Source organism: Ammospiza caudacuta, chromosome 5 (genome assembly GCF_027887145.1).
Source record: "Ammospiza caudacuta isolate bAmmCau1 chromosome 5, bAmmCau1.pri, whole genome shotgun sequence".
NCBI classification, from domain to species: domain Eukaryota; kingdom Metazoa; phylum Chordata; class Aves; order Passeriformes; family Passerellidae; genus Ammospiza; species Ammospiza caudacuta.
In genome coordinates this window covers 25,106,927-25,130,197 of record NC_080597.1, presented here as the reverse complement: position 1 = coordinate 25,130,197, position 23,271 = coordinate 25,106,927, and the positions used below count along the sequence as shown (strand labels likewise).

The window sequence follows — 23,271 nt, the reverse complement described above, 5'->3', positions numbered from 1 at the left end:
CATTAGCACACAATAAAAAGTCCTGTAATGACAGACTAGGCAGCATAGCAGATTGACAAATGCTGGTATAGAAAAAACTGCCTGAAATTTTTGCATGTTAAATGAGTGAGTAAAACACTAAAATCTTGACTCACAAAGTTACAGCTCCCCTTTTCATATGAGAAATATGACATTAATATCCCATTAATAGCCATAATAGAGTATTCATGACTTTATATATTCTTTGTGTGGCTCAGGTTGCTTTTTAAAAGGTATTTATTTATACAGTATTCTGTTCTTTGTTCTTGTTCCTTTAATTGGTATTAGCTTGGTTTCTTCAGAAAACCGTCTGTATTACTCTCTGTTAATCTCTCTACTCCCCAGACAAATTTTGGTTTCATTAGTGCAATATTACCAAGTGTCTGAGGTCCAGCCCATGTCCTAGAGGTTTAACAGAAAACACTGTTACTTATTACACTTTGTTTTAATGTGCTGAACTCGACACCTCTTTCTAAAAACTACCAATTTGTTAAGGAAAAAGCCTTAATATTTAACATTGCCTGCAGAGCTAAAGTTTGGAGATGAATCATAAATTCAATGTGGTCTACTGAAAGGCGAACTGTCTAGAATTTCACAGAACAACTAGCTCCTTTCTCTGGAGGAAATGACAGCTGCAGGGCTCCCGATGTTTCCCAAGGAGGACAAACATGTGCAGGGTCTCTGTTGCAGCAGCTAAGTGCAGAATGCCCTAAATAGCACCTATTTCACTGCACTGCTCCAACTGCCTCCAAGGCATTTATGCAACTCACCTCGCCAATATGGTATTTAAGTCACACGACAACCAATGTGGGCTAAAACTTCATACATGTACGTGCTCCAAAGGAGAAGCTGACTACAAGATACTGAGAGAATGCAGAATGTACTATGCAGTACATTTTGTTAGCAGGAACAGGCTGGAAAGTATCAGTGGGGTCTGCTCAGGTTCTGCAGATGGAGAAGCTGGTTTCACTTCAGTATTTTCCCCCAGCTGTTCCTGGACAGAAGTTCCTGGACATACCAGTGGAGAATTGCCAGTTCCCAGATGCAGAAGTTATGGCCACCCAAAGTACTAGTGTGAAACAGTACCATGATGATTGTGTAGGGCTTCCTTCTTCTCCACAAAAAAGGTAAAAAGTTTCATGCAACACTGCTACAGAACTCTTTTGCAACAGAGAGGAAAACACTTGGACCACAGCACATGAAAACCACATTGGAATGCTGTGATTTTTTTATGGAAACCATAGTACCTGTCCTGCTAGGTCAAGAGACTCCTACCAATGAACAGGTCTATGTATGAGAGGCAGGAGAGAAGGGGTATGAAGTATTAAACAGGATAACAGAACTGCCACATACTGATAAATGGTGAAAATCCTGATAAATTTATGTTCTGGTGGAAAAATTCTAAAATATTTACATTTTACAATTTACAGAAGTTTGCAGCAGCAGCAGCAGAAGTAGCATTGTGTAAACTTGAGCCATGTTCCAAATGTGTGAGCCTGCATGAAATCTGTTTCTTATTTTCACTGTTCCTAAATTACATGTTGCCACTATACTTATCACTTGGTAGCAATAATGTGTACAATGAACAATTTCATTCACAGTTCTGCAGTATTTAAACAGAAACCTGACACAAAATCTACTGAGTTATGCAGGTCTTCACGACACAACAAATATGGTGATGTTACAACACAGTACACTTTATTTTCCTTTCCAAACTGCCTGACCTAAAGATGCACTATAGAAAATGTCACCTCGTTAAATACATCCTTCACCCACTCTTTACACAGGCACTTACCCTAGAAACATTTTTCTTTCTTTGAATACCCAGAAATTCTATAGAACAAATGTTGCAAACACTAAAAGAGAACAGCTTGCAGGACAATGGGCTTCAGATTCATGCTTGCAAGCATTTCAAAAACAGTGGCAAACTCTACACTTTGTTTTTTTCAGTCTACAGGTTTTAAAGTCTTGTGACACATTTTATGGTAGAATTTCAGTTTTAAATATTATCCTGTTTTTCACTGAGAGGAAAATATCACCTGACCAGCAAATCCAAAATACAAACTTTATGTACCCTTTTAGCCAGCTATTAACATCTGCTACCAGTGTAGAGTTTTGCTGCTCACACCCAGATGATGCACAGCTATGTCTGTACTAGGAGTCCATCTCCACTGTGAATCTGGAGCTAACCAGAGTGGCTCTTTCTAGAGCAGGATTAGAAAGGGAAGCACGAGGAATCACAGTGAGAAGATAACTTAGCTTGGCAGCCTGTACCTGCAGTGCACACAAAAAGCAGCTAGATGTTTTCTGCACTTTCATATCTGGAGGCATTGTACTCTACCATGTGAATTTGCCACATCATTTGAGATCATTAATTCAAGGATCTCCATATTATGCTTACAAGAACAGCACAGACATGCTCCAGAATTCAATTTTACCCTTCTGTTTTTAAAAATTATACATTTGTTTAAGCAGTGCAGGTCATAATGCAGATGCATTCACACTGGCTTGTACTGAAATTCCAATTCCGTTTTAACTGCCAATTTTTTGTACCATATCACCATCAGCTAGGCTGGGGACTGATGTACTCTGAAGCCTAGCCATGGCTAGAAGTTATTCCAACCATCAAAATACTTACAATCTTAGCCTTTGTCCAATAACTTAAATACACAAAGAGATTTCATTCATACACTTCTGTCTCTAACAGTAAAAGATTTAGATCTTTTCAGTAGTGCAAATTCACCTGAACCAGGTGAGATTTTAAGGTGTCATACAGTAATTTAGACTTACCTTCCCAAAACTGGCAGCATTAACAGGTTGTGTGTCGTTTTTCTCACAGAAGTCCAAGTAATGCATGTAGAGAGCACTTCGAGGAATGCAAACACCTTCTGCAATCTCATAATTCTCCTCCAGCCTTAAAAAGCAAATATAAAACAGAGAGAACTGCAAGTATGTTGGATGTCCTGTATGGTAAATAGCATACAAAGCTTCAGCTTTTAAGACCAAACATTCTGACTTCCTCTTGCCTACTAAATTTTGTTGGCTTTGTTCCTAAGTGTCCTTTCAATTCATTCCCATAGTACTTACTTGCTTCATTTGGTTCACACTTGTTATCAAAACCATAGGCTGTGAGTTCCCAGCAATCTGTTATACCCTAAAAGCATCCTGCAGTAAATAAATATAAGTAAAACCGTGAAACAATAAATACTCATTGAGGGGAAGCATTCTCTCCTTTACAGAACACATCACCTTTGCTTCATGACACTCTTTTCACTCTTGTCCAGCTGCAAAATTGCTTACCTTGAGGAAGCAGGTATAGCTAAAGCAAATAATTTGCTACTACTCAAGAGCATCCACAAAATCTTATTGTGCAAAATTTTATTGGTATTGTATATGGGAAAAGTGAAAAAAAAAAAGAAACCACAATCTGGATACAATGCTGGAAAAACCCCAGGGAATTAACATTCTTTTCTACCTTTTAGAAACTATCCTTATTTTTTTCATTAAAAAAAAAACTATAAAAAATATAACTATAAAATTTTAAATTATATGTCAAATATATGAGCAGGAATACGCTTCATCTTTAAACTTCAAACTGGTCTCATCACAAATCTATAGATGAGCAGAAACATTCTTTTGAAATGCCATTTTTATGGTTGCTGACCCAAAAAATCTTCAAGAGATATTTACATACACACTTAACATTAAACCATAATTAATCTTGTCATTGATGGTGTCAGTCATAGGCATCTACCATCACAAGTGTGCTTGTCTGCCTTGCTGGGTAAGGGAAGATGTTAGGTGTAACTTCCTCTAAACTGTATTAAAAAATAAATATGTATTCTCAAAAAAAATCCAGTTTTACATAAAATAATGCCCTCCCATTTGTTAGCTGCAGAACATCTTCCAAATATCTTCTTTCTCTCTTTCACTGCCTTTTTCAGGACCTACCTACCTTCCATTTCAGTTATCGTTATAATTTGTGACTGCAAACTATTTTAATAAGACATCCAGCTAGATGAATGGAATCAGTTTGTATGGGCAACATCTATTCTTTCCTGGTTTCTACAGAAATATCATCATGGCATCTTTCCTCAATTTCATAGTGCTCTAACAAAACCTCCTTTCAAAACCTGGAGAGTTCGTTTGTATACTATAGCTGCTAATTGGAATGTCAGCTTCCGTGACCAAGACAGGACAGAAAGAAAAGCAGTTAATTATTTCTCTTCATATCTGATGAATTTTTCTCTTTTTCTCCCCTCTTTCACAGAGAGTCATTAGTCTGACACTGAAAAATGAAATGCCCCATTATACCTGAACTTTTTTTTAATGATCAAAAACCCATCGTGCTCCATTTCTTTTATTTTCCTGTCTTTTATTTAACAACTTTATCATATTTTGAATCCAGCTTCATTCTACAGTATTGTAGAAAAAAAAGAATGCAATCTCCTACCTAACAAATCATTACCAGCTATAAATATATACTTACATATATATACACATTTTACACAGTGTTGTAATAAAGCCATGTGAAATCCAGTAGCTCACAATGAGACCTTTTGTACCACTACAATATAGGAATAAAGCTCCTAATCTTTCCACAGGAATGACAATTTTATCTGTCCCTATTACTGCTTTCCTCCATATACCCTTACATAGTTCTAGATTAAATGAGATTATTCTATATCAGAGTCACATCTGTGTTGTTGTTACAGATTTATTTTTATATCTGAAGGCTGTGATGTTAACCACTGTTAATCACATAGATTCTAGAACAGATCAATTTTTATGGAGTATAACAACATATAAGGAAGTATGAATCTGGGGAGAATCCATTCCCTCACTGTACTTTACCTTGCTCTTTTTAAATTATTTTTATAAATGTTGCAGAAAACAGAATAGTTTTGTTGACTTTAGCTTCAAAATACTGTTATTATTCAGAGTACCTACACTGTAAGCCAACAAACTGGGGGGATTAGGTTGTGTGTACTTTGAATAATTCTGTGTTTGGGGAAGTAAACACATACACACCCCAAAATGAAGTAAAATAAAGTTTCACACTTACACCTTGGTCAACCAGTTCACCACTGAAATAAACATTAACATTTTAGAGCCAAGCTATAGCTTTACAGATGATAATGAGCACAGGAACACTGAATAAGCACAGAATACCAGGTATTGCTATATTCATGCCTTAACAGTTAAATTCAAGCTTGTGTAGTTTCCCAAATTATGATGGATTTGGCAGTTTCCTCAATTATTATGTATTTGGCAGTAATGTTACATTTACCAGGCCTTTCACTTCATTTTGTGTCATCAACAAAACAAATAAAAGCATCATTCCTGTTTCCAGGAAAAGGCTATTTAGCCAGGCTCACAGTCATCCAGACATGATTCTTGGCTTCTTCAGCTATTCTTCATCCTCCACATTTAAAATGTTCAACATATTTCACCTTTAGAGAGGCACAGATATTAAGGATATCTCCCCATGGGATTGATACAATTTGCTCTTTACAGCAAGATTCCAGACAAGGAATAACTAATAAAGATGATGGCAATATGAACCAGTGAGGAAATGTACTTATTTCGCTTGTTTTTGCTATGCTTTCCCTACTCCTTTTTTCCTCTTTTTTTTTTTCCACCTGACATTTCCTCAATTTCTGTTTTTCAACACTCCATCACCTTCACTAGCTCTAACTGGTAGTAGCATCTAACAGTAAAAACATGACCAGTTTTTACTTGGCAGACACCAGATGCTGCAGACAATTATGAGGTCTCCGTTTGCCAGAACAAGGGCAGTTTGGCACTGTATCCTGAAAACAATAATTTACCCCACTAATTCCACCTCTTGAATCCAGCCCAGAGATCGTGTTTAGAGGACAGGACACATGCTTGCCCAAGGAATACACAGATACATTTTTTAGTCTTCCCTGAATGTGCAAATACTTGTTGTGAGGCCTGATATTCTGCTTTTGGCTGGGAAACTTTTTCCTAGTGCCTGGTACTGTGCTGTGATTTGGGTTTAGTATAAGAATAACGCTGGTAACAATTTCAGGTGTTGCTAAGTTGCGCTTACCCCAAGTCAAGAACTCTCTAGTCTCCCACAGTGAGCCAGAGAACAGCAGCATAAAAAGTTGGGTGTGCCCACAACCAGACCAGCTAACCTGAACAGGCCAAAGGAATATTCCATGCCACAGAACATCACACCCAGTAAATAATCTGGGGGGAGTTGGCTGTGAGGTGCTGATCACTGCTCAAGGACGAGCTGGGCCTTGGTCAGCAGGTGGTGAGCAACTACATCGCACATCACATTTTTTCTTGGATTTTATTACTCCTTTTCCTTTTCATTAACACTATTATTATCGTTGCTATTATTATTATATTTTCTTTTACTTTAATTATTCATCTGTCCTCACCTCGGCCTATGGGTTTTACTTTTACTTTTTCTCCTCCCCATCCTAGTGAGAGCAGGGAACGGGAAGGAGTGAGTGAGTAGGTGTGTGTTACTTGTTGGCTGAGGTTTAACTACTACAGCTGAGCAAAACTGCCCAGCATGTAAAGCTACACTTCCAGGAAGTGCTCTGTGAAGAAATTTTACAGTGCTGATTACAACAGTTTACCAGCCTGGGTAAACTGGGTGCTGGGTTTTACTGCAGTACAAATAACGCAGTGCTAACGTGTCTGACTTCCCAGAACAGTGGAAGCTGCACATCTTCATCCAAAATAAGCTTGCTACTTTAGCACTCTGACCCTAACTTTTGAGTTTCTCATTTTATTTAGTGTATCAATTTCTCCAGGAAATACCAATTCAAAGCTGCAGTACGTATGCTGAAAAGCATATGGAAACTACGAGAAAATTGTTCTGTAGGTATGGCTCAAAAGCTGGGAAACTTTTAACCTACATGCCTGTTAATAAATTCAGCCAATTGTATAATTCAGTTTTACAGCAGCTGAAGATTTTAAACATGAAACTTTGCTTTCTGTTAACTCATGGAATTTTGGGTGGAAGATGAATGGAGGAAGTTGCAGATGCTCCAGAAGACTCAAAGGGAAGAAAATTTGACCTATTTCAACATGTAAGAAACATAATACAACAGACAGGTAGTAAGCCAGTACACTAGCAAGAGAGTAGGGAAGAAGTTGCAAGCAGCCAGAATTCTGGAATTCTAGTGCAAACACAGCTGAATGAGCATTAGTGTGCACCCTACATTCCAGCAGGGCTCAATATCCCTGGAGTTTAGGGATTTACTAACCTTTATGACTGACGAAGCTTGAAAACATTTGGCAAAAGACTGTTTACAGTATTTGCATGTTTTCTGTTGGGAACAGTATTACTGGATGTTCTAATTAATGCCGGCTTCTTGGCTACGACATTATTTGCTCCTGTGGAAAAGGCTCTTAACTGACTTCACTGCAAAATAAACACTGCTCTGAATCTGGGACTGGTAAGACCTGCTTACTATTTTATTTTAGCTAGATAGTTCTTTATTATCCTGTTTGAACTGTGTTGAAGCTGTGAGAGTTAATAACGAAAAATAATAAATGACCACTATGACGTTTCATTATTTTAATTTTCTCCCTGTATGTAGTTACTATTTTTCTTGAGTGTCTGTTAAAGAAAAGTCCTTCCCTTTTCTTGAACTTCTGAAAAACAGGACTTTTGTGATACAAATAGGTACAAAGAAACAATAGCTCCAAACTAAATGCTTTTATTTATATTTGTCCATCTCATTATTTGCTTTGAAAGTGTCTATAAGTTTCTGAATACTGGCAGCAACCTATTCAAAATCAACCCATAAGTCTTCTGGTTTTTTAGTCTAAAATCTCACCAATCAACTTTAAAAAGCAAATAATCTTAATTATTTAAGAAATAATCTAAATCATTTTTGCATGTTTCACAGAGTCATGTAATTTCACAGGCAGAAAAAATGGAGTAAAATACACTGAATTAATTATTCTTTTCTGGTTTTTTTAAGTGAAATGTCCCAAGAGACTGACAAAAGCAGAGAAAGAAGTTTGCTTTTAAAAAACTCACATTTTTTACCAATAATCTTATCTTTTTAAATATCTAAATCAAGGCAAAAGTCAACAAAAGTCTAAGAGATAGCCCTATAGCAAGGGATGTCAGAATTAGAGGTACATATTACAGAACATGCAGATTACATTACTTCTGCAAATCACAGGGAACAGCACTTATTTTTATAGCACTGCAGACTAACTCTCAAACTATCCTTTCTCTCTTCCTAATTACCCTTCCTTTTTTCTCCTCACTAATTTTGCAATCAAACCTCAAACCCTTTCCTTTTGTTGTCTTCTGTGTTACATTACAGAGATCTGATGTCAGTAAAACAGTTGGTATGGGTGGGCTTCATCAGACACTGAAACAAAATGAGTCTCGAAAATAAAAGCTCAGTACTAGTTTTCTTTTTGCAATAAATGTAACAATGATGACAAATCACAAATAACCAGCTGGTAGGGTGGCAAATAAATACGTTAAGTTGATGTTCTAAACTGTATCAGAAGTTTCCTCTGTTCAAACAAATCCTGTAAAACATTTGTTGAGAAATGCTGCACAGATTACAAGCGGGCACATGAAACACTTACAGTAAAAGGATCTTTAGAACTCTAAGATGGCCAAGAGCTCTATTCCATCATCTGGAAAATGCATTAGAAAAAAAATACTAATAGATTTTCTTGATCTTTTTAAAAGGCATCTTACCATTGCAGTGTAGCTGGAGTTGAATGTGGTTTTGATGCTCTATTATTTTCTTTTTCCTCATCTGTTAAGAAACAAAAAAAGCTGTGTGATTTCATCAGGAATTTCCTAGGAATTCATGAGCTGTTTTTTAAAAAGAAATACTGTTTGAATGGTAATATTTTTTTTTAACTAATTAAAATAAATTTTAAAACAATTAAAATGTGCTCAAGTGCCAAAGCTTTCTCAAAATTCTGGCTAAAATTCAGAAATGTAAATAATGATGTTCCCTAAACTACCATCTGTAGATACTGCTTAAGGCAGTAAACTCTGCAAATATCACTGATAGCAGGAGCAGAGTGGTACCTAGGAATATTGACATTGGAAAGGATAACTTTATATGGAAAAAAAGCAACTCTTAGATCTCTACCAGCATGTGAGAACATGTAAACAGTTTCACACACTATAATGGAACTGTTGCCTTGCACAAGTTTTATTTTAGATAAGGCATTTAAACTAATGGGGTACACCCATTGTTTGATCTTAACATAAGGTAATTATTGGATGTTTATAAATTTACAGGGATTAATTCTGAATGAGAATAAGTGTATATTCTGTTATATACTTTATTCCTTTTCAGGTGATTTCTCTGATAATTTTCCCCATTAACTGTTTCCAAGGCAACTCTGGTTTGCTGACTTTCCAAAAATTCAGATAAAAGATGAATAAAGAAAAAGGTAATTAAAATAAAACTTCAAATATTGGATTCTTCCTGGGAGGCATTTGTTCTTTTGAAAAAGTTTAGAAATATGTATAGAATAATTCTGACTAAATTGTGTTTTATTAAACATATGAAACATTCCTAGGTGAAAGCTGAGTGGAGCACAATCAAGAGCTCCAGAATGTTATTCTTTGGGAAACAGTGTTGTATCAAACACATTTTGATATTTTAACAGCTTTGTCCCCGATGAAAGCATTCGGCATAGATGGCTTTGATACCTAAAGAATAGGGTAAACCTGTACACCACGCTGCAAGTCGCATTTCTTCATGAAACGAACTTTTAGAAGTAATTTAAGTGAGCCTTTAGGATGCGGGATCTTACGGGAGCAGCGCTATCCTCCTCTGCACATCGGACCCTCTCGGGAGGCCTTTTGAGCTGCGCGGGGAGGCCGCGCACACAAATAACACCCCGGCTGGAAGGCTCTGCGGGCAGCCCTCGTCCCCCGGGACTTGTTGCCTTACCCACGGAAGCTGTGCCAGCCGAACATCCTTTATCCCTGAGCGCCAGCAGATCCCGTTCCGCAGCTCCCCGCGGAGCCTCAGCGCGGCCCCCCCACATCTGCATCACAACGGGCCCCTCATTGTTGGGCCGCACACTCCCTCCCTGCCTTTCAGGGCCCGCTTTTATTCAGCGCACAGCACCAACATACACATCTCAAATCACTTTTAAATTGTGGGTTTCGTTTGTTTTTCCTGTTCAGGCGGTCGGCGTGCAGCAAACGCGGGCGCACGGGGCCTGAATGCCGAGGGGCCGTGGCTGCCGCCCCGCAGGCCCAAGGACCAGGCCTGGGATGGTTTCCTCCTGTGCTGAGGGGGCTGAATTCCCCTCCGGATACGTGGCAGACATCAAACTTCAAGTCAATATCCAAGTTACACAATATCACTGCACACTTTCCATCCCCCATCCGCCCAGCTTTTTTTCACTTGCACTAAGAGTGAGCTGCTGTGAGCAGGTGCTTTACTTAACCTGCCCTCAGACATAGGTGCTTTACTTAACCTGCCCTCAGACATGCTTCACGCCCGCCATGCTCAGCTCCTCCCACTCAAATCCTCCCTAAGAACTTGTTTTAACGACACAAACTAACAATTAGGTCATAAACTGCAATTTACATCTCCATCCTCAGGTATGTTTGCCTCCTGGGGATCCCTCTGAAAGACCCCTCAGCATTCCCCCCTAACTGTGCCTTAAAACCAAGAAGGAAAAGATGGACTTCAACTGTAACTCAGAAAATGTCTTTTAAGCATTAATTTCCATTGAACAATTGGATTTTCAACAAAGATAAATTTTTTGCAGAGTTAGTGCTTGTCACCCCAAAGTCAATTCTCTGTACAAGAAAATAGTGCAACTTTGTTTTCTGCCAACGAACCAGCTGCCAGCCAAACTTTCACTTTTTTATTAAAAAGATGGAAAGGGATGCAGAAGGTATGGGAATAGATGGGACCTAGAAATACAAACTTTCAGTATTACATATAAAAGCTCTTAATTCTACCTTGTCTAGTTTAACAATATAATCTCATCAGATAATTGACTAGCAGAAAATAATAAATAGCTTTATACTTTATATTTTAGCTGTCAGCAGGGCACCTAATGGTGTCCATATCAAGCAGAGAATGTTTAACTCTTGACTCAGGTCCGATACCAGGTCACTTTGTCTAGCACGAAAGAGGGAAGGAAAACAGCATTTCTTACTTTTTGGCTTGTCATTTTATCAATTCACATCAAAACAACACTGTAGATTAAAATAAAGGCATACCTTTTAAAATGCAATACTTTTAAAATCCAACCTATTTTGTAGGAAAAGGAAATAAAGTCACTGAAAAGAAGTCCTGCTTCAAGGCACTGTCACAGAAGAGACATGACAATTTTGTGACAAATCCAAAAGATCTTGAAGTCACAAGGAAAAATCTTGTTCAATTCACAGTCGCAGGGATTCACACAAAGCACCCCAGGGAGAAACCCATGTAGTGTGCGCACGCCACTGCCAATAGGAGGGCTACCAGCATCCCAAGGAAAAAGTGTCTTCAAGGTACCTGATTAGGTGGAAAACCTGTACTCATCTCAAACTGAATGCAGATAACAGCTTAGACAACTGCAATTAAGTCTCAGCATAGAAGGAGTCTTCAAACATAATAAAACTAGGAATCAATGGTGTTCTAGAAAAACAGTATTTGTTGGCTCACAGAGATATCAGAGGATCCTTTTGTCCCAAACTCTATGGAAGTTCTTTTGCCAACTGCTCCATCTTACTTCAAAAATTCTGTTTCAAAGCCCCTCAAGTGGAGTCCTGTTTGTATCTTGTGCAACTTTGTATCTTTGTGGCTTTCCTAGAGCTCTCAGTGGGATCCTCTAACTTTTGCTGATTCTAGGTACAGCTCAAAGGATTTCTTACTTCTTGGTGCAAGACATGGAGACAACAGAAGTTGTGCTCAGCAGCTTTGAGCCTGCTGCCTTAAACGCAGGGAGTGGAACAACCTGAAGCAAAGACATACCTTTTTTGTAATTGTGTTGGTGTTAGTCTGTTTATCATAACTAAAATGGAGCTAAGTTCTTCTTTCCACTGTGGAGGTAATTGGAGAGCCTTGTACTTTCCAGTGCTGCCTGCATGTGTCTCAAAACCAAGAAAGAAACTAACATGCTGTTACTATCTTTATATAGATAAAATCCTTCCCTTAGTTCAGGTAGCTGCACATTTTTCAGAGGAATATCCTCTTCCTCTGTACCACCTGCAGGCCAGATTCTGACTGTTCTCAGAAGTGATTTGGCCTTAGCCAAAATTAAATTATAGTACTAAGCTATCTTGTCTCCTATTTACATGTAGCCATAAATGAGATTCAGGCTCATTAGCATGCATTCCATGCTTTTAGAATAGTGGGAGATTTTTAAAACCTCTGAGAAATATGGGAGCATAATTTTCACTGAATAGGTATAACTGAAAAAGAAGGAATTTTCTCCAAGGAAAATTTCAGTAAAAGCAAGTAACTCTTTTTTAAACTTTTTTTTTTTTTAAATAGTTTACTTCAAACAAAAAACAAAGCTGCTAGGCAAGTCATGACAGCCAGTATGAACATGGATTTTGAACACCACTTTTGAAGCACAAAAAGTAGTCTGAATATTTTCTTTTATCTCATAGGAAGTTTACACATTCACATTTCCAAATAAGCAAGAAAATTTGGACAAGCAACCCTTCCACTTCATCAAGAAACATCATAATTCCTTCCCCACAGAACTGAAGTTGAAACTTTTGTAAGCCTTTATTTGTATTCTTCCAGACCTCTACCTCAATTTAGATAATCTGGTTTAATGCACAGTACACAGAAAATGTTATGGAGTTGGTTTTTTTTCAATTATTGGCTACAAGATTCTACCGTTCCCTTTCCTGTGAATCTTTTGACTAATGTGGAACATGGAAGTGGCAGCTGGAAAAATGTTTTAAAAGCTGGAAAGTGAAATAAAATTCAGTGGGAATTTTTATATTAGAATGTAAAGACTGTGGTTTGGAAGATGTCATAAAATGTTCCAAAAGGGTAAGAAGCACTGGAGGAAGCGCAGAGGTGACGTGAATCCATGGCTATGAGTCATCACTTCCTTTCCCAGTGTAATGCAGGTTCAAGAGGCCTGGGGGTATCTGGATAACAATGGAAGATTGCAAAGGACCCCTGTGGCCTGAAGTATGGTTCTGTAACACACTTTAGCTGTAGAAAAGGAGACCAGCAAAGCTATTATTCCTGTTTAAAACCCTATGAACTCTAAAATCATCCAGGAAAAAAAGAATCATGAGAGCAAGCATTATGCCCAGTAAAAACATTGTCGGTTCACAGCACAAGTTCTCAATCTTCAGTGGAGCCAAGGCCAAAAAAAAATAAAGGCAACCCACCCCAACTGAAAACCAAACCCACATTTTCTTTGGTAGTCCAGCCAACAGCTGCCTCATGTATGTAGAGACAAAAAACTAGTCAAGAGAAAGGTGGTTTAGGCTTTCTTTTGGTTGCAGATGAAAACTGGACCTACTCTGACAACAGCAATTTGACCACCATTCTGAAGAATTCAAATAGGGTTATGTGGGTTTTCTCAAAGCATTTTGCCTCCTGCTTTGTTTGTAAATATATGACAGAGGTTGGACAAAGATTGACATGGTGGTTTGGAAATTTCTGGTTGGTTTTTGGATGGCATTAGAAAAATGTTAGAAAGAACTCAAGGGCTAGAAAGGAGCACATTGGACAATGATTTCTACAGTGAAACTTCTAGTTTGTTCTGGATTTCACAGATTATTGCTGTGGCTTATTTTGCTTTCCTACTTCTTCTTCACCTTCTCCCCTCCCTCACCTCCCCCTCAAAACAAGGATGACTTTTCAGGTGGATTAATTCTCTTATCTGCACTGCAGAAATGCTGGTAATCAGTGCAAAGGAAGCATCTGGAAGAACTGGCTATTAAGAAGGAAGCTAGATAAAATCAACTCTGCCTCTCATTTGGGTTTCCATTATATGCTGTGACAATGTCCTCTGCACACAAATAGAGGAACAAATTCATTTATGTATTTGTTTTATCAGTTCTAAATTCACTGCCTTTCATTATCATTGCTTGCTCTTTATTTCAAGAACCAGAAAACAGAATGAGCCACCATGCCATCTTCTTAATGCCACTGTCTGAAACACCTGCTCTTGTTAATCACGCAGGTCCTCATTTTACTGGCCCCAGCTGTGTGGAAGTTTCCCATGCTCATATTTAAAGCACATTTAACCATCCTGAATTCTGATCCTATGACGAGTCTGAAGATACATCTTATTCATTACAGATTCCTTCCATCACTTTCTCAGTAGCATCAGAGTGAAATGAACTTTGTGTATCTCACAGATTCTCATAAGATTCAAAATTACAAGCTGCTGTTTTTATTTTCACTATGATCCACCATAATTTTAAAAGATAAATTAATTTCTACTCCTTAATTTTTAAAAACAGAAAACTCCAAACCTCTCCCAGTTTCACTGTCAATTTTTAAAGATTCTTGTGCATGGTTCTTAGCTTGCAAGTCATGAATAAATACCATTTTTCTACTAACATCTTCCTTCTCCTTCAGAAATATTCCCTCAAATATATCCCTAGACAAATGGGAGTAAGGCCCCAATACAGCAAATTTCATTATCAATTACAATATTGTGCTACAAGGCATGTAGTTTTACCACGATATCAAAATAAATAATTCTCTTAAAATCAAAAAAAAAAAAAAAAGAAAGTAATTACTAGTTACTGGATTAAAGAATTCCATCTGCATTAATATCTTGTAATGTGAATATATGAATTCTGGAGATGAAAAGTAACATGGAGAGTATTTTGCTTTAGGCAAATTAAGCAGAATAGAAATTGCATAAACAGGGAAAACTAAACAGTAGGCTAGAAATTGTCTTGCAATTTTAAAAACAAAAAAATTGGTTGTTTTAAACTACTTTGAAATTATTTTGATTACCTGCTATTGTTAAAAATCAAGATCTAAAATTACTATCACTAGAAAAGAAAAAAAATACTTGATTTAAAATCAGAGAGATTGATAAATTTTTCTCTCTCTGACTAAAAAGAAAACAATATCATGTTTTAGTAAGTGATTTTTTAATCTCACAATTGTTTAATTCTTAATGAAAATATTTTTTTTAATTTATGGTTTGATATAGCAGTATTGGAAAACAGCACATTTTTCCCACATATTTTGACCACAAGGTGTTCACCAGTGAAAAGCAAAACAAGTGGTTTTTCTTCTAAGCTGATCCTAACAGCACATTTTAGTAGTCATTCAACCTTTATTCAGTGACACACAAATTCTTCTGATTGTTTTAACCAAAAAACAGTACTATTTCATTTCCAGAAATGTAAATATCCCAGAAAAAAAAAATTAATAAAACTATTGAGTATGTCAAGTGAGTAGACTCCTTAAAATACACAGAACTAAAAATTTAATCGAGCTGTAGCAACTTATATAGCAGGAAATGAGTACTCGGACATGTTCACACTCACTTTAAATGAATGACAAGTTACTTACTTTCATCATTAGAAACATTCCCCAGAGAGGTGTGACTGGAATAACGTTTGTTTTCACTTTCATTGAGACATCGTTCAATCCAACTCTCTGCAAAAATAATAAAATATTCTCTTTTGTTTGTTCGTCTTTGCATAAAATATAAACTTGCAACAGATAAATCTCAATAAAATGTCAGCATTCAAGAGATTATGGTCTTGAACATTTGTATTAAAATATGCTTGGTCTGAGGATATTTAGCAAGAAAAATCTTTCTTGCTTTTAAATTTAGCTGTTGCTTTCTAGCTTCATTTTTCGGGGGGGTTTTTTGTTTTTGTTTTTGTTGCTTTTAAACTATAGAGGCTGAAACACTTCTGTGTACAAAACAAAGGTCCTCGGGATATTCTGTCCCCCATCGCATGATACGTTAAAAAATAAAAATCAAATTAAACATGGAAATCACACTGGTTTTCAAGTCTTAGTCTGGCAAAGGCTTATGTCCTCGAGTATTCCTGCTGGTTTTGGAAGAAATATTACTGGATGTAAAATCAATAATTCATGTGAATTTTGGTTAAATTGAGGATCAAACGGTGCTCTGTGAAGCCCAGTCCTACAACCTCATTCCCACTGATGGATTCCCAGGCATGATCTTTTCCTCACTGGTACAAGTCCAATGTAGCAAGTCAGCAGCTACTGAGCTGCTCAAATCTTTGTCACCCCACAGTGCAAATGAAGCCACTCCTGCTCCTCCCTGTTTTTCAATACATTCCCAGCAGTCAAATGAGTTACCTTCAGCATTACATTGATTTGAATCCACTGTTCTTCCTGGAAGCTATAACTTATGTCCCCTGATGACTTTAGAGGATGCACCAGGCTCAGCAGAATATACTGTTACAGGTCTTCAGGGCAAAAGTTACACCTTCTTATGTGTTTCCTTGGACAAAGTATGAAATATGAGTTTTTGAGTTTCTCTAAATCCCTAGGTATTGCTACAATAAACTGACCTCCCTCAAAAGATTCTTTTTCCAGGGTGTGAACATGGGCAGAAACGAGTTTATGCTCAGAGATCTCCCTGTGGTCAAAGCAAGAAAAAGAAGGGATAGATGGAAGTCTGCAAGGCAAGCCTGCAAGTTATGACAGAAAACAACTCCACTGACTGAAGAGATACACAAGAAACAAGGGGAAACAGCTCGCTGCCAGAAACACCTTCAAAGACATGGAAATGGCTCCAGATTCCTTTCCATAAGCCCCCCCACCTGCCACCAAGCTACCTGCACAGCATAGGCAGCAGTCTGCCAGCCAGCAAAAGCCCATCACAGCAGCAGGCTTGAAGGGAAAGCAGGAACTCAGCATCTTGGGAAAGCTGCTCATCTGGTTTATAGAAGATAAAAGTTGGTATGACCTAATTTCAGCACTAGATGCCAGTAAACAAATAAATGGTCATGGCCAAATACATCCTGCAGGAAAAAATGCTTTTTAAACCCAGGCAGTTGTATAAACCTGTGCATATTCCTCTGTACACAATCTCCTCTACTGCCATGTAAACAAAAGGGCAATGGCACCTGTGCAGAATCTCAGAAAGGGTGTGCTGAGAACCCTTCAGAGCTAATTTGCAGGCCTTGCCACGGGAATCCAGGTACTGTTGCTTTGTGTGCTTGTGGTTTTCAGGCAGTGTTATGGCAGCTCCAGGCTATTCCCCTCCCCAGTTATTCACAGTAGGAACACGCTGCAGTGCTGCCTTCACCAATACAAGCACGTCCCTGAGTGCATCTTCCTCATTCACCATCACACTTGTGCCTAAGAAGCCTCAGCCTGCTCCCTCTTAAGGTGCTTCTCTGAAAACCATCAAAAAACCCACTTGTTTGCAATAGATTTGTAAAGGATATTTCTTCTCTCATCAAATTCAACACAGCCTTGCTTAAAAATCACTGTAAGACTGCTGACACCATGATATAAAACCTGCCAGCAGGGCCCGTGCTGTGAAATCAGCCCCTGCTCAGTTACAAACCCACAAGCCGGCGGCAGCTCCAACTTGGAGGCTTTCCCTGCTTGGGCTGCTCAGCTGCATGGGGTGGGGATGTATCACCTCCTTGTCTGAGGGCCAACACAAGAATATGGCTGCTTTCTGCCAGATTTCTTTTGCTGCCCTAAAAATGAGCTCACAGCATTTTTCCAGTCCTATTTTAGTACTGTGAGCTGTCTCACAGGTGAAGAGAAACTTGCTGCTGAGAGCAACATGATAGAGAGGTGCAAGAAGCCTTGGGAAAGATTACCCTACCTCCTCCTCCTCCTTTCAGCACACAGCCATGGCTGTATATAATTCTCTTGGCTCGGAGCCCAGCTGCGGGGAGTAAAAGCAAAGGCGGCTGCCATTAGCGCCAAGGGGAGACCAATGCCCAGCTCTGCCCTTTCTTTTCCTGCCGGCACTGAGAGCTGGGAAGCTGGGATGCATCCTCTTCCCTCGGCAGCAGGGAACTGCCAGCAGCCATCTTTAGTCAAATTCCCTGCCTAAGTAGTAGGAAAAAACCCCCAACTTTTTAAGTGTCACTCCATAATCATTTTCATCATCGTTGTTCACGCAGTGTCAGTGGTAGCTGCGCACATTCCCCTTTTTGACAGGAAAACCAGCCAGTTTACACTGCCATGTATAAAGCCTGGAGCATGGTGCAGTTACAGTTTAATTGTGTGCTGCAGCTCCTTTGGTCCTGAATCACCCCAGTTCAGCCTGCTGCAGCCTGAGTCTGGCTTTCCCTTTGTGGCTTTGCATTTAAATAGCTGATAGAAATTCTTCAGGCCTGAAAAGATACACGACCTGTCTGGCAGCAAAGAATGAAGAAAACTAACTCTTTTGAGCAAAAATGTCAGGGAGTTTATGGCAAATTTGTCAAATTATTTAGCAGATGACAAAATGTGACAAAACCAACTAACTATTTAAAAGCTATATTATCTCATAAACCAAATTATGCAAGTATAAATAAATAAAGATTCTAATATGTAACTTCATTTAATAACTAGCTATTTTTCTACTGTTTGTATAAAGAAAAACATTTTTACAAGGCTTTTAACTTCCAATATTAATAACAGTGTCTTCAGGTATTAAAAGAAAACACAACTATAATTTTGATAAAATTTTAAATAGTTCCATCAGCCCACAGAGCCCAGACACAGTAACACCTGCCCAAAATAAAACAAAAGGAAAAAGAGGCAGAGCAAACAAAATCAAAACTCAAAATTAAGCTTGACTTTTATAAGGTCTTTCAGAGTTAATAACATTAGATCTTGTTCCAGGACTAAGGAACACACTGGGGTCCCTCTACATGTTGAATGTGCTTGTCCTCATGACACGAGGGTGTGCCTGTCCCAGCAAGAAAAGGCCCATGGGGAACCTCTGGTGTCTCCAGGCTGTGGTTCCATCCCAAGGCTGCACCAGCTGCATCACACTACTGTTCTAAATATGCATTGAGTCATGTGGGATGGAATTTTTTTGCGATTAAAGCTTAATTATTGCACTTGAACCTTAGTTTTCACAGGCAGGATTTCACAGCAGGAAAACTCACAGAATGATGGAGAGTTCAGGCAGCAACTAAGCAAACGTGCATATCAGACCTGATAACAATGATGAGTCGTTAGCACAAGATGAGAAACCCAAAATTACCTGTGGGAAGTGTTTGTGAGAACAAAAGAAACTACATCTTAATACAGGCCATATTTTTACTCACTGTGTTTTTAGTGCATCAAGCCTTAAGGCATTTCCTCTCCCCCTCTAGGACTCCTTCCCATCAGGAGTCCCAGCACACTGTACCCTCGATTGTACTGAAACAAGGATCAGCACTAGTGAAAAAGCAAAATAACAGATTTGGAATAGCTAGCAGTAAAATGTAGTATAGTCACTTACTCATAACTGTGTCACAGTATGGAAACTATCATAATCTTACTAGCAAAGAAAGAAAATAATGTTTTTAATGGCATTTTGAGGATCCATCTTCAAATATCATAGCAACTGTTTAATTTTGCACAGGTCAAGAGTGAACTGTAGTGAAACACACAGCTGTGTTCCTCAGCCTTAAAATTTTTGTTATACAATTTTACATACCACTAAATGCAAATACACTGTATCTGCTGTGGGATTCCTACACGAGGGAAAGGAGATCATTATTCAAATTACAATAATTTTCCCAGTGTAAATATTGTGACAGAATAAGTTACTATTCACCAACAAAAAAATCAGAAATTGTTCAAAATTAAATGCTGAAAGATGAATTTAAAATAACTATGGAACTATTTCTGCCCCTAATTTTGCCTCTTTTCTTTTTGATCCCAATATTTCTAAAGATGACACATCCACTGAGACTCAAGCATCAGAGTATTTCACTTCCATTCCATGTGCCACACTTTTACCAAGAGGAAGTTTAAACTGAACTTGTTTTCAAAAGCAGGCAGAGCAGAAGGTGTGTAGCTTCACCCTATCCCTACCAAGCCACTTCTTTTCAACAAACAGCCTATTTTCAATTGTATGGTGTTTCAAAGATTGAGCTGGGGAGGTAGGCTTGGGAGCTCTGAGACAGAAATATGCAAGAGGTGTTTAGGGGCAGGAACTTTCATGAAGGATCAGAAATATGAAGCAGAAATGTTCTTGAAATTTATCTTTGACAAATTATTTTGACATTTTATCTCCTTCAGAAGCCAAAGCTTGCTTCTGGAACACATCTTTGAAAAGCTTCTCCACCAGAGCCTGAGTTGAGGTGATGCAGCAGAGGAGCCTGTGTACTGCCAGTCCATTTAATGAGATAATTACTCCCTGTTTGTGTAATAGTTATTAGCTACCTGTATTTGCAGCACTCATTGCTCCCGCTTGGGCACGCTGTAGCAAGAGCGGGACAAGAGCCACTCAGGCTCCTCTCTGCAGAGAAGAGAAGATGGATCTGATCACAGCCACAGTGGCTTGTGCTCCTGCTGTCCTGCCAGGAGGGTCAGGAGCAGCTGCAGTGACAGCACCAGCTGTAATCACAGCCTCTCCTGGCCTCTGGGAGCGCTGTGCCACAGGCACTGGGGGCTATTCCACACAGCTCGGAGCTGAGGGTACCCAGAGCTGCTGGCTGCAGCCTGTGGGCATGTGGGTATGCCCTGAAGGGACATAAGGAGGGTTTATGGGCAGAACAAAGCTCTGTGGCCACCTAATCTGAGCTGCATTTTGCTCACCTCATTCCCTACACAGTATTTACAGTACTAGTTTTCCAGTTATGCCAGTGCTGTGACCACACGTGGATCAGAGGATATGGCATAATTGGGAATAACTCATTGTTTGAAACTGTGTGAGATGACAATCCCCATGTCCTGGAGACATATCCAAGGCTTTGATAATGACAAAATTTGCACAAGCATTTATTTCACCAAAGCCACGGCAATTGCATGAAAAGCTCTCTCATGTGCTTTCAGCTCTAGATTGGCTCTCATATTCCAAATTTTTAAGTCACCAAAAAGCATGACAATTTACTTAGGGAGCTGAACACAGACCAGCTCCTCTTCCATGAGTTTGCTTGTCACTGAAATAGAATTATCACTGGAATAAGAATATAAGATTTGATAGGACCCAAACCACTTCTTGAGCTATATACTAACTTGGATGGCACAGCTGCAACAGTCCAGCTCCTTATCTTTATTCATGATTGCTTTTGTAATTTTTTGCCCATTTCTCAAGCTAAATTAAAAAAAAAAAGTTGTAAGTAACTGTGAGAAAAGGTATCTAAAAGTAGATAATGCAAATATAAAGGAACTAGCAAATTGTAGTGCATTTATAAGAGGACCTGATGGAAAAAATTCTATTTAGCAGTGAGGACAGTCTCAATTTTACAGTTCCAGTGACAGAAGAGGAACTCCTTTCATGCATATGGAGGAGTCTTAGCACCCCTCTGAGTTACTTGTTTGATGTTCTCAGAGGGAAGAGTTACTCATCTCTTCCTGCAGTATCTCTTTGCCAAGTGTCTCAGTACCAAGCTGGCCAGCAACACTGTCGTCTAGCTGCTCATCTGATCTGTAACCACAAGAGAAAGTGGTTGCTAACAGGAGATTTAGCAGGCAAACACAGTGACTCAAAAGCTCAAGAGGCTGACTGAAGGTCATAGACCCTCCCGTTTCCATTTTGATAGCCCATGGTACCAACAGGAGAGTTGATGGGATGATATTCTATATCTTTTCTTATTAATGAAACCATCACTGCCCTGACAGCGTCTTCTGTTGTCTGTTCCAGAGTAAGTGCTGAGGTTTGCAAGATTCATTGAGCTTTTCTCTGCAGAGCTGACCTTGCTGAACATGGCCTGAGACATGCCAGCACCTCAAAAACTCTGTTCATGCTCTCCATGTTGCATCATTGCTGTGGACAGAGAACTTCTAACCTCTAGAGCTGTAAAATTCATAAAGTCTGAGTAGCCTGCCTGCTTCGGCCATCCTTAGTGTGCTGAAAATCTAATTTCTAAATGCTACCTGAATGAAAGTAAGGGAAAACGAGCCAGTGCATGTAATATTTTGACAAATGCAAGTGAAGACTTCGCCTTGTAACACTTCAATCTTTTGGAGCAATTGGCCATATCTTATAAGACAAATCACTAGTTTAAAACAGTCCCTTGGAGGTAAAAGAGATGATCCCTTTCTCTTAGGAGTAATGATCAGGAGATAAACCTGAAGTCTGACCCTCAAACTACTAAACACCTATTCTAGTACCTGCTGTATACATCTGGCCTAAATAGAAGCAAGATTCATGTTCTGTATCTCTCTCACACCTTGCAGCACAGCCCCGCTGGTCACAGGCACATCTGCCACCTGAGAAGTGCTGCTGCAGTGCTGTGCAGGTTGGTTACAGCAGCGTAGTTCAAGCAACACACTGCTTGAAAGAAAGCAAACAAAAATCACTTTATCTACAAAGCCTCAAAAGCAAGACCTAAACAAGATCTTGCTTAGCCTCAGCACATTGTTATGAATAAGTGTCTCTGTGACATGACAGGTCTTGGCAGCCACTGGCTCCCATTGAGGGCATTGAACTTACCAAAATCTACTGAAATCAAGCAGAACAAGCTACTAGGGACAGCCAATCACACAGTAGTTTTCTAAGATTTAGGTTTTCATAGGTGATGTAATCAAAACGTTCCTCCTCTCCACTGCTAAATGGAAAGTTTCTGAGACCATACAAGGGTCACTATCCAGCTGCTGTTCCCTGTAACTGCCTCAGCACAAAGATACTCCTAGTCCAAACCAGCTCCTCTCTAACCATCAAGGGGGACCTGCCACAGAGAGCCTGGTCCTGTTCCTTGCTGCCTCATTTGGTGCCATCAGCTGCCAAGGCACACACCCTTCAGTCAGAGCATGCTAGCTGTCAGTAACATCTTCCAGCTCCACAGGAAATCATGCCAGTGTCCTCCTTGGTCCTACACAGCCATCTTCTGTTCTTCCAAGAGACCTGCTCCTTAGGGATGACAGTGACACATGGCCTTGGTGCAGATGGCAGAGCTGCTACCCTGACAAGCTGCCAGATACTTCAGTGTTTTGTTTGCTAATCTAACTTTTTACTTCATTTCCAACAGGTGAAAATGTCAGGCACTCTTGTTGCAGTCCTTTTGTTCTCATTTCTTGGCATACAATTCTATTGGATCTATTTCAGGGTTAATGGACATTGGTCCAGGGCACTTTGTAGATGTTGGCAGGAATGTTTTTGTTCTCTTTCTTTGACTTATGATTCTGAAAAATCATTGTGAACATTCTCCATGATATCATAAGAATG

At 39.0% G+C, this 23,271-nt stretch overlaps 1 protein-coding gene across 1 annotated transcript in view; it reads right to left on the bottom strand.

Moving 5' to 3' along the window:
* RFX4 (regulatory factor X4) overlaps window positions 1-23,271 on the bottom strand; it is an 83,979-nt gene that overhangs the window by 51,932 nt on the left and 8,776 nt on the right. Inside the window, exons 2-5 of the mRNA XM_058805927.1 lie at window positions 16,505-16,572; window positions 15,525-15,611; window positions 8,738-8,798; window positions 2,809-2,932 (exon numbers count right to left, since the gene is read on the bottom strand). Coding sequence (XP_058661910.1) covers window positions 2,809-2,932; window positions 8,738-8,798; window positions 15,525-15,611; window positions 16,505-16,572 — 340 coding nt within the window. The remainder of the gene's footprint in view (window positions 1-2,808; window positions 2,933-8,737; window positions 8,799-15,524; window positions 15,612-16,504; window positions 16,573-23,271) is intronic.